Source organism: Hyperolius riggenbachi, chromosome 8 (assembly GCF_040937935.1).
Source record: "Hyperolius riggenbachi isolate aHypRig1 chromosome 8, aHypRig1.pri, whole genome shotgun sequence".
Taxonomy (NCBI): domain Eukaryota; kingdom Metazoa; phylum Chordata; class Amphibia; order Anura; family Hyperoliidae; genus Hyperolius; species Hyperolius riggenbachi.
The window spans coordinates 266,395,097-266,409,540 of NC_090653.1; the positions used below are offsets into that span (position 1 = coordinate 266,395,097).

Sequence of the window (14,444 nt, forward strand, 5' to 3'; positions counted from 1 at the left end):
TGTACAAGTCATCATTTGTACCATTGATGGGCACCATAACCCCTTAACAATCTGCATTTTCTCTTTCACCTTATCTTGGCACCCTGTCATCAGATTGGTTGCTATTGGGCAATAGCTCCAGTTCACAGATCACCCATATAACTGAGCTGTGCATTGCACACGCTGCTCCCTTGGAACGCCATCTATAACAGGCAGAGAAACTGTCAGATAAAGTGCTCTCTGCTGGCGCTGCGTGTCCCCTGTGACAGCCACCCCGGCATGCTAGTGTCCTGATCGCTCAGGCTGCAGAGGATGACAGCTCCTAGATAGCAGCGTGCCCTGATGAAATGGGATTATAGAGATAAAGCAATGCATGACTGGAAACAGAAAAGGCTCACGCTGGGCTGTCTCCTCACACGCTGTAAAATATTTACTCTAGTAACAGGCGTGAGTTTCACAGACGCAACGGCGGTCACCATGGATTGCCCTCTGTAAAGGATTGCCAGGCCGAATCACAATAAGCCTCATGTAAGCAAATCATTAAAAAACAGCGCGAGTTGAAAAGGGCGCAGCTATTTAGCGGCTAAAGTGGGCGCCGGAGTTCCGCTATAGTGGAGCCATGGTGGAACTCCGCAGTGGGACAATTAGCACCAATGTCTGAAAGTTAACATTAGGAGTGTGTGTGTTTTTGTATTAGGCATAGGTATGGGGTGGTTAGGGTTAGGCACCACCGGGGGGGGGGGCAGGGGTTCTTAGGGTTAGGCACCATCAGTAGGGTCTTAGGGTTAGGCAACAGCCACAGGGTCTTAGGGTTAGGCACCACCAGGGGGTTCTTAGGGTTAGGCACCACCAGGAGGGTCCTTGGGTTAGGCACAGCCAGGAGTCTCTTAAGGTTAGGCATCACCAGGGGATTCTTAGGTTTAGGTATGACCAGGAGCGTCTTAAGGTTAGGCAACACCAGGAGGTTCTTAGGGTTAGGCATCACCAGGATGGTCTTAGGGCTAGGCACCACCAGGAGGTTCTTAGGGCTAGGCACAAAGGGTCTTAGGGCTAGGCATCACCAGGGGATTCTTAGGTTTAGGTATGACCAGGAGCGTCTTAGGATTAGGCACCACCATGAGGGTCTTAGGGCTAGGCACCACCAGGAGGGTCCAGGGCTAGGCACCACCAGGAGGGTCTTAGGGCTAGGCACAAAGGATCTTAGGGCTAGGCACCACCAGGAGGGTCTTAGGGCTAAGCACAACCAGGAGGGTCTTAGGGCTAAGCACAACCAGGAGGTTCTTAGGGCTAGGCACAAAGGGTCTTAGGGCTAGGCACCACCAGGAGGGTCTTAGGGCTAAGCACAACCAGGAGGGTCTTAGGGCTAAGCACAACCAGGAGGTTCTTAGGGCTAGGCACAAAGGGTCTTAGGGCTAGGCTCCACCAGGAGGGTCTTAGGGCTAGGCACCACCAGGAGGGTCTTAGGATTAGGCACCACCAAGCGGGTCTTAGGGCTAGGCACCACCAGGAGGGTCTTAGGGCTAGGCACCACCAGGAGGGTCTTAGGGCTAGGCACAAAGGATCTTAGGGCTAGGCACCACCAGGAGGGTCTTAGGGCTAGGCACAAAGGATCTTAGAGCTAGGCACCACCAGGAGGGTCTTAGGGCTAGGCACCACCAGGAGGGTCTTAGGGCTAGGCACCACCAGCAGGGTCTTAGGATTAGGCACCACCAGGCGGGTCTTAGGGTTAGGCACCACCAGGAGGGTCTTAGGGCTAGGCACCACCAGGAGGGTCTTAAGGCTAGGCACAAAGGATTTTAGGGCTAGGCACCACCAGGAGGGTCTTAGGGCTAGGCACAAAGGATCTTAGGGCTAGGCACCACCAGGAGGGTCTTAGGGCTAGGCACCACCAGGAGGGTCTTAGGGCTAGGCACCACCAGGAGGGTCTTAGGATTAGGCACCACCAGGAGGGTCTTAGGGTTAGGCACGATCAGTAGAGGCAGGGTTCTGTGTGAGAGTAGGGTTAGTTTTAGCTGTACTCAAATTTCTGTAACATTAACCAATATTTTACTATCAAAAATAACTACTGTAAATAGTAGAATAAAGAATATCAGTAAATGTACCAATATTCTATTATCGACTAAATTCCTGGTACCCAAATTCCCTTATTTTCTTTTTTTCATATACACGTTTAGAAGGAAGCCAGTTTACTTACCTATATGTGTGGGAATTTATGGAGGATCCTGGAACAATGATGGATTAAGATGAAAAGGGGCCCTAGGCAAGGTAGTTTCTTTGCCTTACCCTGAAGGTCCTTTTGGCAATCTGAGGCGTGAGACAGGACAGAGAAAGTGGCAGTTGGGCCCCCTGACAGCCACTCGGCCCCAGGCACCTGCCCAGGTTGCCTTGTGGATGATCCTGCTCTGACCTGGCTGGAGCACCCGGGGGAAAGAAATACATAGACAGGAGAACATACAGATAGCATGCAGATAGTGGCCTATCTGGGACTCCCACCTGGAACTTGAGGTCAGCATGGTAAGAGCAGTCACCACTTATACTCCATAGAGCATTTATATACTCAAACACGATACTCTGGTCACCTGAAGCAGCCAGCATTGGCGCCGCTTGCATGAAAGATCTTTCAGTATCAAAACAAAAGGCCTTTTTTAGCTGGAACCGGAGTCACACGGGCACATTCTTTTCGGCTGAGCACTGGGGAGCTTGCATAACCATGGCAATCTGCCCAGCCGAGAAATTCTCCATTCACGACCGCATCAGCAAACTGCCGGGCACCGGCCAAAGATTGTCAGCTAAAAAAGGGCCAATGAGGTCAGGTGTTTAGGGGTTAGTATGGAGATAGTGGGCTAGCTGTAAGTGGTACCATACCGTCTGCAAAATAGAGTGGAACGTTTATGGCTAACTAAGCTGGTGCTCCGAGTCATCACAGAGAAGTGCTTTACCCGCTACACCTGCATTTATGTTGTATGATATTCAGGGCCGTGCAGAGGATCCTCCAAGTAAACCAAAGCTGAAATAATAGCAAGAATTGATACTTACCTGGCCCGGGGCTTCCTCCGCGCATGCGCAGAAGGCATTGACTGACACAACTGAGCCTATTACTGATCGGAGGACCGCGAACGGAGGACGGCGTGGGACTCAGACATGCTTATGGGGCTGGAGGAAGCCCCGGGTAAGTATCGATTCTTGCTATTATTTCAGTTCTGGTACACTTTAAGGGTGATGGGGCCCCATGCAATAAATCAATCGTGCTAAATTGTGTATGTAATACCCCCACTCCAGAAAGCAGTATTAGGCCGTCTTTGCCCCCACCCCCCTTCATTTATAACAGTATCAGGCCAATGAGGTCAGGTGTTTAGGGGTTAGTATGGAGATAGTGGGCTAGCTGTAAGTGGTACCATACCGTCTGCAAAATAGAGTGGAACGTTTATGGCTAACTAAGCTGGTGCTCCGAGTCATCACAGAGAAGTGCTTTACCCGCTACACCTGCATTTATGTTGTATGATATTCAGGGCCGTGCAGAGGATCCTCCAAGTAAACCAAAGCTGAAATAATAGCAAGAATTGATACTTACCTGGCCCGGGGCTTCCTCCGCGCATGCGCAGAAGGCATTGACTGACACAACTGAGCCTATTACTGATCGGAGGACCGCGAACGGAGGACGGCGTGGGACTCAGACATGCTTATGGGGCTGGAGGAAGCCCCGGGTAAGTATCGATTCTTGCTATTATTTCAGTTCTGGTACACTTTAAGGGTGATGGGGCCCCATGCAATAAATCAATCGTGCTAAATTGTGTATGTAATACCCCCACTCCAGAAAGCAGTATTAGGCCGTCTTTGCCCCCACCCCCCTTCATTTATAACAGTATCAGGCAGACTTTGTGTTTCCTTCCAACCAAGTCTTTAGGGTCCACCACCCCCAAATCAGCAGTGATAGGTGCCCACTATTAGAATTGGCACAGTGGAGCCTGATGTAGACAAGGACTCACCTATCATTACTGGGACCTCTGTCCCTCTTGATCAGCACCAAAGCTTCTTTTCAGGCAAAGAAGTGATTGCTAATATGCAGGTTGCTAAGCATTAATAGGTGCAAAATCGCAGTAAGTGCCAGGGTGCAGTGGGTACCCAGGTGCAGTGGGTGGCGAGATGCAAAGGCTCAGTTTGTGCTAAGTTGCAGTGAGTGTTGAGGTGCCAAAGTACAGTCTTTGTCAAGCTGCAGTGGGTGCCAAGGTCCAGTTTGTTGTAGTTGTAGTGGATTCTAAGTCATATTGTGTGTTAATTTGCAGTGGATGATAAGCAGTATTGGGTGCTGGATGAGTAGCAGATGGTGCTAAACAGTTGTGGATGCCATGTGAGTGCTAATTGGTACAGGGAGCCATGTGAGTGCTGGGTACAGGCCAAGACTGGGTACTGGCCGGGTGCATGTAAGTGCAATGGGCTGGACAAGAGTAAGTAGTGTGTACCATGTGGGGTCTGGATGTGTGCCATTCGAGAGTACTGAGTGTCATATGGGTTTTGACCATGGGTGGGTACTGGGTGCTATTTGGTTACAGGCCATGGAAGAGTACTAGGTGCATGTAATGGCTAGGTACTGGGTGCCATGTAAGTACAGTCCATGGTTGGGTACTGGAGAAACGGGAGGTCACTGTGGGTGCTGGGGAGGGAGAGGTCACTGTCGGTGCTGAAAGAGGTAGATATTAGAGTGGGTGCTGGGGAAGGGAGAGGTCAGTGTGGATGCTGGGGAAGGGGAGGTTACTGTGGGTTCTGGAGGAGGTAGATGTCATTGTGGGTGCTGAAGGAAGGGGAGATCACTGTGGGTGCAGGAGAGGTAGATGTCATAATGGGTGCTGGGGGAGGTAAAGGTCAGTGTGGGTGTTGGGGAAGAGGAAGTCACTGTGGGTGCTGGGGTAGGAAGAAGTCACTGTGTATGATGTGGAGGGGAAAGGTCTATGTGTTCTGATGTCTGTGCATTAAGACAAGAGAAGGGAATCAATGTGTCCTAGTCAAGGTTGTGTTTGAGGTTTCTGTTATTAAATATCTGTGTAAATAATAGTTTGTGTATGGAATAAAAATGTGTAAATCGTGTACTTCCTCTTGCCTTTCCTCTTCTTTTGAAAATCTCACATTTTCCTACTTCATCAACAGATCAAGAAGGACTTGGAAAGAAAACCAAATACAGATTGTGTGGGCGAAAAAAACAGGAAGATACTGTGGGAAGCCAACAGAAAATCCAAAACATCCAAGAATCTAGTAAGGAGCTGATGACAAAACAGAAAATAAGAATGGCCCTCTACGTTCCATCCAAGCCTCCGCATCTGAGGATTTAGTCATTCATGAATATTATTCTGCATCATCAGCCTACAAGTTGTTTACGGCATCCTGGTTTGTTTTTACTCGACCAGAGTTTATTTAGTGAGGTAAAAGGTCTACCTAAGCTCAGAGGACATTGTGGGGTTATCTCTGGCATTGGTCTTCTGATACTGGAGCAGTGAAATCAGTCCCCCACACCCTGCCCTGTGTTCTGGTGGCAGGTTCACCTTTTCATGGTCACACTCTGGACCAAAACATTGGACTTGTGGCTACGGAAGACTTAGCCATTGAAGCATGGCGGCTGGAGTGGCTACTTGGCTGCCCTTTGCACGAGCAGCAGCCGTGGGATGGCTTCCTCTAGCAAAGAAGCCGATGCCCAAGCCCCCAAGCGATAAAAGGAAAAAGAGCGATGAAATACTCGTAGTGAATGTTAGCGGCCGGAAGTTCCAGACGTGGAAGAACACTCTGGACCGGTATCCAGACACCCTACTGGGCAGCACGGAGAAAGAATTCTTTTTCAACCAAGACACACAGGAGTATTTTTTTGACCGTGATCCAGAAATGTTTAGGCACATACTCAACTTCTATCGGACGGGGAAGTTGCACTATCCACGGCACGAATGCATCCAGGCCTTCGATGAAGAGCTGTCCTTCTATGGCATCATCCCAGAAATCATTGGAGACTGTTGTTTAGAAGAGTATCGCGATCGTAAAAAAGAAAACCTAGAGAGGATAGCAGAGGACAACGAAAGTGAAACTGCCAGCGATGCCCCTCTCCCTCCCAACAGCACCGTCCGTCAACGATTGTGGAGGGCTTTTGAAAATCCTCACACCAGCACTATGGCTCTTGTTTTCTACTACGTTACTGGATTTTTCATTGCTGTCTCAGTGATTGCCAACGTGGTAGAGACGGTGCCTTGTCGTCCACCTGCTGGGCGCCTTAAAGAGCTGCCTTGTGGGGAAAAATACTGGTTAGCCTTTGTCTGCATGGACACAGCCTGTGTCCTTATATTCACTTGTGAGTACCTCATGCGATTATTTGCAGCCCCAAGCCGTTGTAAGTTCATGCGTAGTGTCATGAGCATCATTGACGTGGTGGCCATCATGCCATACTACATTGGCCTAGTCATGCCAGACAACGACGATGTGAGTGGTGCCTTTGTCACGTTACGTGTTTTCCGAGTCTTCCGGATCTTCAAGTTTTCCCGCCACTCCCAGGGCTTGCGTATTCTTGGGTACACCTTGAAGAGCTGTGCCTCTGAGCTTGGCTTCCTCCTGTTCTCCCTCACCATGGCCATCATCATCTTCGCCACTGTCATGTTTTACGCTGAGAAGGGGACAAGTAAAACGAAGTTCACCAGTATCCCTGCTGCCTTCTGGTACACCATCGTTACTATGACAACCCTGGGGTGAGTCACGTGACTTCTTATTTGACTTGATATGATTTGTTGCTAAGGCAACCCAAGAGAAAGGTTCACATGGTCGCATATTTCCCATGAAAGATAGTAGAGTTTCTATGACAATGCTAGGATGAGTCACTAGACACCGTAGACATGTTGGGATGTTTCTCAGGGGGCTGCGATGTATAAAGCAGTTATTAGTCAACTGTGAAACAAAAATCTTGCACATTAAAAGCCTACACAATCTAGGTTTCCGTGCTGCCAAGTGGCCATTATTCTTTCTGTAACTAGGTGTAGGAGTGTACTATTTCCAGAAGCAATGTGTCACTGTAGCGGCAAGTGCCCCGTAGTTAAGGCAGGGGTTTTGGAAGTGGGTTACTGCCTGAGTTTTTTTTCTCTTCATTCTTTTTACGCAGTGGGCGCATTGCACAAGCCATCATTACATACCGAAATATGAAAATGTACTGTATTGATTGTCCATTAGAACTTAGCACCGGTAGCATGAAGGTTGTGTAATTTCTCAGCAGGCAGACAACGTCCTCTTAGTCAGTTCGCATGGTAAATTATCACATTTGACAGCCCGAGGTAAATTTATTCTCTCTCAAGGTGAACTCCGGGCAAACGGCCAAATTCACAAATAAAATACGTCACGTGTGAGATGCCTTACTTGGCAAAATATTTGCAAGTCTGTTAAGCCTTAATCTTATGGTTCAGATACCTGTTGGTAGTCCAATGAGAGAGCACAACCGGTTACAACCTGACATATTGGCCTTTTATATGATTGGACTGTGCAGATCAGGAACACATTGATGAGTCATCACCAAAGGTCTCTTCTAGTATCATATTGTAAGACTGGCAGAGCTGGTCTGTTCCTCTCTTAAGTGTTGCTGTCTTTGGTTTGTTGTCTTTGCTGTATTTAGTTGTTTTTTTTAAGTTTTTTTGGAGTTGAGCTTTAAACACTTCAGACCCCCAGCCTTAATGTTTCTATCTTGTAGTACCAGTTTTCAGTCTTTAGAGATGCTCTGTGCTATATGTTAACTGTGTGTTTGTGTTGTAGTTAACCTAGCAACCCACAGTATGTTTTTTTAGGTGAAAGATGAGACTTTCTTTTGATGCTGAATATAGTGTTACAATTTTAATAAGCCCTGAAGAGATCCTACACTGTTATCTTAACACAGCAAACAATAGTCCATTTCATTTTTGTAATACCTAGTACTCCCAAATAAATGGGGACCTTCAAACTCCTGCTGACCGACAAGGAGCCTTTGAGACTCCCTCCTCCCGGTGGTATAACCGTATCTTGCGCATCAGAGTGTCTTATAGTCCAGAGTGACTATAAGACACTCTGGACTATAAGAAGCACCTAGATTTAGAGAGCAAGAACCAGCAAAAAAAATATACTAAACTTCGTGCGTCCATAGTGCAAGGGCATCTTTTAGATGTTCTGTCCCACTTGTGTTGTCCTCCTGCGCCCCCCCGTGTCCTCCTCCTGTCCCCCGTCTATCTCTCACCTGATCCTGGGAGACTGTGGTGATCAGCTGCTTCTCTCACTCTCTCCTTCCCCCTCGTGCCAGACGCGACCAGCAAGTGCCAGCACTAGGGGGAAGGAGTGAGCGAGAGAAGCAGCGTATCACTGCAGGCTCACAGGGTCAGGTGAACGACACAGGTAGCTGCCACTGCTCTTTCCACAGGGGCAGTGCAGGAGGACACTGGGGACAGTACAGGGAGTCCCTGACATCACAGTGTGTCGGCGGTAGAGATGGTCCGAACGGTTCGACCGCGAACTTATTCGCGCGAACTTCGGTGGTTCGCGTTCACGGTGAACCTTGAACTATATGCGAGTTCGACCAGACCCCTATACTACATCATTAGGGTCAACTTTGACCCTCTACATCACAGTCAGCAGACACAGGGTAGCCAATCAGGTGACACTCCCTCCTGGAGCCCCCCTCCCCTATAAAACGCAGGCAGCATCAGTCTTTTCACTCACTCGTGTGGCTGCAGTAATTAGAGAAGGGAGAGAACCTGTTGACATAGGGAAAGCTTAGTTAGGCTCTTGTGTTAGGCTAGTTAGGTTGCTCCTTCTTGCTGATACTCACTGCTAAAAAGCACTCCTCTCATACTCAAAAGCTCTTTTGAGAGCTAATGTTGTTCTTGTGATCTATTTTGTGTGTGTGTGTGTGTCACAGACATTTGTGTTGCATATACAGCCCTGTCAGTCAGTCGCGGCTGCTGGACCTTGGCCCCTTGGTAATTCCTACTGTGCCACTGCCAGACCCAGCACATTCAGTGACTACCTGTGTGTGTGATAGCTGCACATTTGTAATACCAATCACTGCATACCCACCTGTTCAGTGCACCTACCTACGTGAGCGCACGCAGTGTTACATACCAGTCAGTCACTGCACCTGTTCATGGTACCTGTGCGTGTGACAGCTGCACATTCGTAATACCAATCACTGCATACCCACCTGTTCAGTGCACCTACCTACCTACATGAGCGCACGCAGTGTTACATATCAGTCAGTCGCTGCACCTGTTCACAGTACCTGTGTGTGTGACAGCTGCATATTTGTAATACCAATAACTGCATACTCACCTGTTCAGTGCACCTACCTACGTGTTATATTATACCAGTCACTGCACCTGTTCACGGTACCTGTGTATGTGACAGCTGCACATTTGTAATACCAATCACTGCATACCTACCTTAGGCTGAAGACTAAGTCAGTCCCCACACACAGCATCTCTGCCTGCACGCCGTGTGACTGCCTGCCCCATGACTAAGTCGGTCCCCACACAGCATCTCTGCCTGCAGGCCGCTTGACTGCCTTCTCCACCACCACCAATAGGGTCCAGGAATCCAGGCGGATTCCTGAATTTTTAAGGCCGCTGCTAGCAGCGGCCGCTATAATAATTTTTTGGGTGCGTGGACATGCCTGCCTAATTTTTCTGGCTGCACTGCAGCTGCAACAACAAAACACAAGGCATGTACATGTGTCAATTCCCCTTTGTGATCGTTACCTTGCTGCGGTGAAGAGGCTTGCGTATCACAATGAAGCAAAGACCGCCGGCTATATGAGTGTCTCCGGGGGGGGGGGCACACCCAAGATAATAAGGTCGTTGCTTAATTGTGGACGGACCAAATTCGATCAGCTGGACAGTCACTGTTCTGTCATTGAGCTACTTCAGCCCGGTGACCATATGGGCTGGGAAGCCTCCAATACCTGCACTCTAGTCATTGTGCGCACCAGTCCAGCACGGCCGTCACTATACAAACAGCTGTTTGCAGTCACTGCATCTGTGACTGCACATTGTATTATACCTGGCAGTAAGTGTATACCTTTCACTTGAGTGGATGGCAGACTTGCCCTCCATAACAGATTCTCGTTAAAGGCTTTAAAGTTGATTAGTCTCATATACAGCAGGGCCTCGAAAGTCCTCATATATTGTTATTTTTCGTCACTACCTCCCTGAGTCAGGACTTGCATGCCATACCTGCTGCCTTCCTTGGATGATTGGTGGTAGCCGTTGTTGCTCCTTTGCCCACAGCGTGCCTGCTGCCTTCCTTGGATGTGTGGTGGTAGCTGTTTCTCAGGCACCCACTCCGGACCGAAATCGAACCCTGGTTTCCCGGCCATTACCCGTGGTCACCATGGTACTGAGAAAGTAATATGGAAACTTGTTTATCAGTCACACAGTTGAATGAACGGCAGACTTGCCCTCCATAACAGATTCTCGTTAAAGGCAAGTGGTGTCATCTCTGGCACACAGCATTGGGTCAAGGGTCCATGTGACCACAGATGCCTGGTCTGAAAAGCATGGTCAGGGCAGGTACATTACTTATACAGCACAATTGGTCCCTCCTTGGATGTGTGGTGGTAGCCGTTTATCAGGCTCCCACTCCGGACCGGAATTGAACCCTGATTCCCCGGCCATTACCCGTGGTCACCATCGGGGGCGTAACAATAGACCCAGCAAGGGATGCCTCCGCAGTTTGAGAGACTGACAGCTAAGGGCATGGAGAAAAAAAACGTATTCTGCTCTCTTACATTATTGTTATATTGACTGCATGTGTCCAGCACACAGATAAGGACTCATACACACTTTCAAATTTGTACACTGTCCCTGCTCTCTAGGGTTTGTAAAAAAACATCTGTCTCTCACTGCTGCAAAGTTCTGATGACTACATTACAACTTTTTTCAAAATGTGACTCCTTTGTTTGTAATGTTGTACCACTTTCCCTTTTCAGCAAAAGGATTCCTAGATTCTTATCACACAGGCTAATGACTTTATGGCCTCTGAATACTTTTACAACACAATGGAATGGAGATTGATGTCTGACTGTGGCTGCCTCATTGAGAGCTTTTTGACTCACATGGAGTCGGAGATCCCCTAATAACAGTATCAATCAGTGACATTCTGAATGTTTTGCCAAAGTTACATTGAATACTATATCTTACGTTCAGCATGTCAATTGTTGTTCCTCCATATAGCATGTGCATTCATGTAGTAAAATAATACAGCTGTGTATTACTGGGAGCAGAACTGCAATGAGGGACTTGTCAGCTGCAAGGGGCTGGAGGAAGCCTCGGGTAAGTAGATCTGGGGGTAGCATAGATTGCCTGACATTTCCTTTAAGTCTAAGTGTATTTATCTGCATGGGGAAAACACATTGGTTCTCAGTTTTCTTGTGCAGAAAGCGAGGGGGGTGGGGGGTCCCATCCAAAGTTTTGCAGGGTGCCCCATCCAAGGTTTCGCAGGGGGGCCCAGTGATGTCTAGTTACGCCCCTGGTCACCATGGTACTGAGAAAGTACCATCGAAAGTTTCACACAGTTGAATGAATGGCAGACTTGCCCTCCATAACAGATTCTCGTTACAGGTACTGAACAGCCAGCACTCCCCCACTTTTGGGGGAGAAAAAGTGCGTCTTATAGTCAGAAAATACGTTGATTATTATTCCCCCTCTGGGCCGCCATGGGCTGTGGGTTAAGATGTAATTCGGCTGCCAGCTATTGCTGGTGGATGAATTAGGCTGTTTTCATTGTAATTTGGGCGCCATCTTTTGACGGCACCCAAACTACTGACTGAGTGCCGCTACAGTCATAATTCACACTATGGCCTGTGGCGGAGCCTGGTGAACCCAGATTTCCAGCTCCATTTTTGCCTGACTCGAGGGTTGCCGGCAGGATACATACCGTAATACAGGCCGCTGGTAATAGGGAGGCAAGCAATAAGCAGCCGGGAGGCCTCCACATGCTTTTAGGGGCCAACATCAGTAATGGGTTAAGTGACATTAGCCTGTCTGCTGCCTGAATTTCAAGCCTCGCGAGCAACACTGGAGCCTATAGAGAGATTATGGGAATAAGCTGCACTATCTAATGGCATCTTTCAGTCACGTCTGAAGGCCTAAGCTTAGCTGCATAACCTAATTCGCCGAGATACGCGGCCCAAAAGGAAACGCTGAAGGTTTAATGTCATAATTGCTCGGGAGTCGTGCAGATCATGGCCAAGACATTTTTGAAGGAAATGTATCCTCTAGTCATTGTCCTTTTAATAAATAGCTTTGAACAGATTAATGTCAGAGTCCCCCCCCCCCCTTCCTTCCCTGTCATCGCTCTGAAGTAACTGGGAGACTGATAAAGAATGACTTATAGCCAGTCAAATGACCTTGTACTGATAACGCCAATAAACGTCCAGGTTTGCAGCTCACGGGTTAACGTTGACATCCATAGTCCATTACACAGCTGAATAACAATAAGCCGCCATACAGCTCGATGTAATGCTGGAGAAAGCAGTGGGGAGGTAGTGCTAATGTGAGAAGAGGGCGTTAATGAAATTCCCTCTGCTAGAATTGGAACACTTGCTGTACCTCGGCCGGCCCATTTGTTCGAGCTGAACGATAATTCGAGGGTCAACATCCTCCACATGTGGTGCACAGACTTTTTTTTTTTTTTTAAAGTATTTTTACTTGCTTAGGCCAAGTCAATGCAGCAGGCTTAGAATATCATAAAATGCCATAAACAGGCCCGGATTTACCTTACAGGAGCCCATAGGCACAGATGTCCTGGCACCTTGGACTTTGCCCTCCATGAACCTACAAACCCCCGACGTACCGCACCACAAGTGTGCTGGCTGCCCCAGCTGTCACTTCTCCCGTACTCCCCCTTGCCCAGGGGTGCTCGGATACCCCTTTTTAAAATCCGAATTGATTCAGATCCGGATACCCAGATATCCGGATCCGAATCGGATATCCGAATCCAAACTTTTTGGTATCCGAGTAAACTCGGATATCCGAACCCAATATCCGGCCGGATTCGGATATCCGGATAGAAAACCGGAAGTGACCTGAAAATGGCTTAAAATGCTTCCAAAAGTCTCTTCAAATGGCAAAAAACCCTTTCGGAGGTCTCTCTCTCTCTCTCCTCTCTCTAGGCCTGACTGCCTTCGAAAGGGATTTTTGCCATTCAAAGTGATTTTGGCTTCTGCTCGGATATCTGAAGAAACTATCCGCACGGATTTCGGATTTCAGATGGGAAATCCGAGTTTGCTCGGATAGTCTATTCGGATTTTAAAAAATATCCGACTTGCTATTAAAAGTTCGGATAGTGGAAAAAGTTCGGATTATCTGGGTAGTTCGGATATCCGAAATCTTGCTGAGCACCACTGCCCATCATAGTTAGCTACGGGTGGCCCTTGGTATTAGGTAGCCAGATGTACCCTCAATATTAAGTAGCTAGAAGAACCTCAATATTAAGTAGCTGGAGGTGCCGCTGACTGAAAGGAGATCTTGTCAGTGGAATGCTGAGACCCAGGTGAATAACCTCTCATTTAGACTTCCATCAGGACTCTTCATAGGAAAGGAGGGAGGAAGGCGCTCGGTGAGGGGACTGAGACGCCTTTCCATCATCTGGCGCCTGTAGGCACGTGCCTACAGTGTCTTATGGTAAATCCGGGCCTGGCCATAAATACTTGTGGATAAGCCAACATTTTGTGTATATATTTTTATTGTTTTCTTGCCATTAGGGGCGAGGTTAGGGCTAGGCATCAGAAAATAATTTATGTTGGGGGTGGAGCCAATCTGATCTGCATGCTTCTTCAAGGTCTATGGCTAAAAGTTTTAGCCAGATCGACTAAGAGACAGATCTCTCTCTGATTGAATCTGTTCAGAGAGAGATCTGTCAGCTGCTCATACACCGCAGGCCGATTCCCGATCAATTTCAGCATGAAATCTCTTGGGAATCAGCCAAGTCCATCGCTTCTGCCCCTGTTCCCGCAGTATATGATTCTGCACGTATGTGTGCGCATTTATACATCACCTGTCCTGTGTCGCGGTGCACGTCCGTCTTCCAAATCCGCCATTCTTCATTATCTCTATATGGGGCCCTTCTATGGGTCTATTGAAGAGTGGCAGATTTGGAAGACAGACTGCAACCTCAGTTGATCCAGAGGAAGGCATAAAACCCTTACAAGGCATTGTCCAATTAGCCCCAAAAGGGAAAAAATTCCTTCCGACTCCAGATGGCAATCAGATAAAATCCCTGGATCAACACCACTGAGCATTACCTAGTAATTGTAGCCATGGATGTCTTTCAATGCAAGGAAAGCATCTAAGGCCCTTTTAAATGCAGATATAGAATTTGCCATAACGACTTCCTGTGGCAATGCATTCCTCATCTTAATCACTCTTACTGCAAAGAACACTTTCCTAAATAAACGTCTAAAACGTTTTTCCTCCATGCGTAGATCATGTCCT

The 14,444-nt window shown here is 48.0% G+C and overlaps 1 protein-coding gene across 1 annotated transcript in view; it reads left to right on the plus strand.

Moving 5' to 3' along the window:
• KCND1 (potassium voltage-gated channel subfamily D member 1) overlaps nt 1–14,444 on the plus strand; it is a 185,777-nt gene that overhangs the window by 44,596 nt on the left and 126,737 nt on the right. The window contains exon 2 of the mRNA XM_068248806.1: nt 5,122–6,695. Coding sequence (XP_068104907.1) covers nt 5,581–6,695 — 1,115 coding nt within the window. The 5' untranslated portion in view covers nt 5,122–5,580. The remainder of the gene's footprint in view (nt 1–5,121; nt 6,696–14,444) is intronic.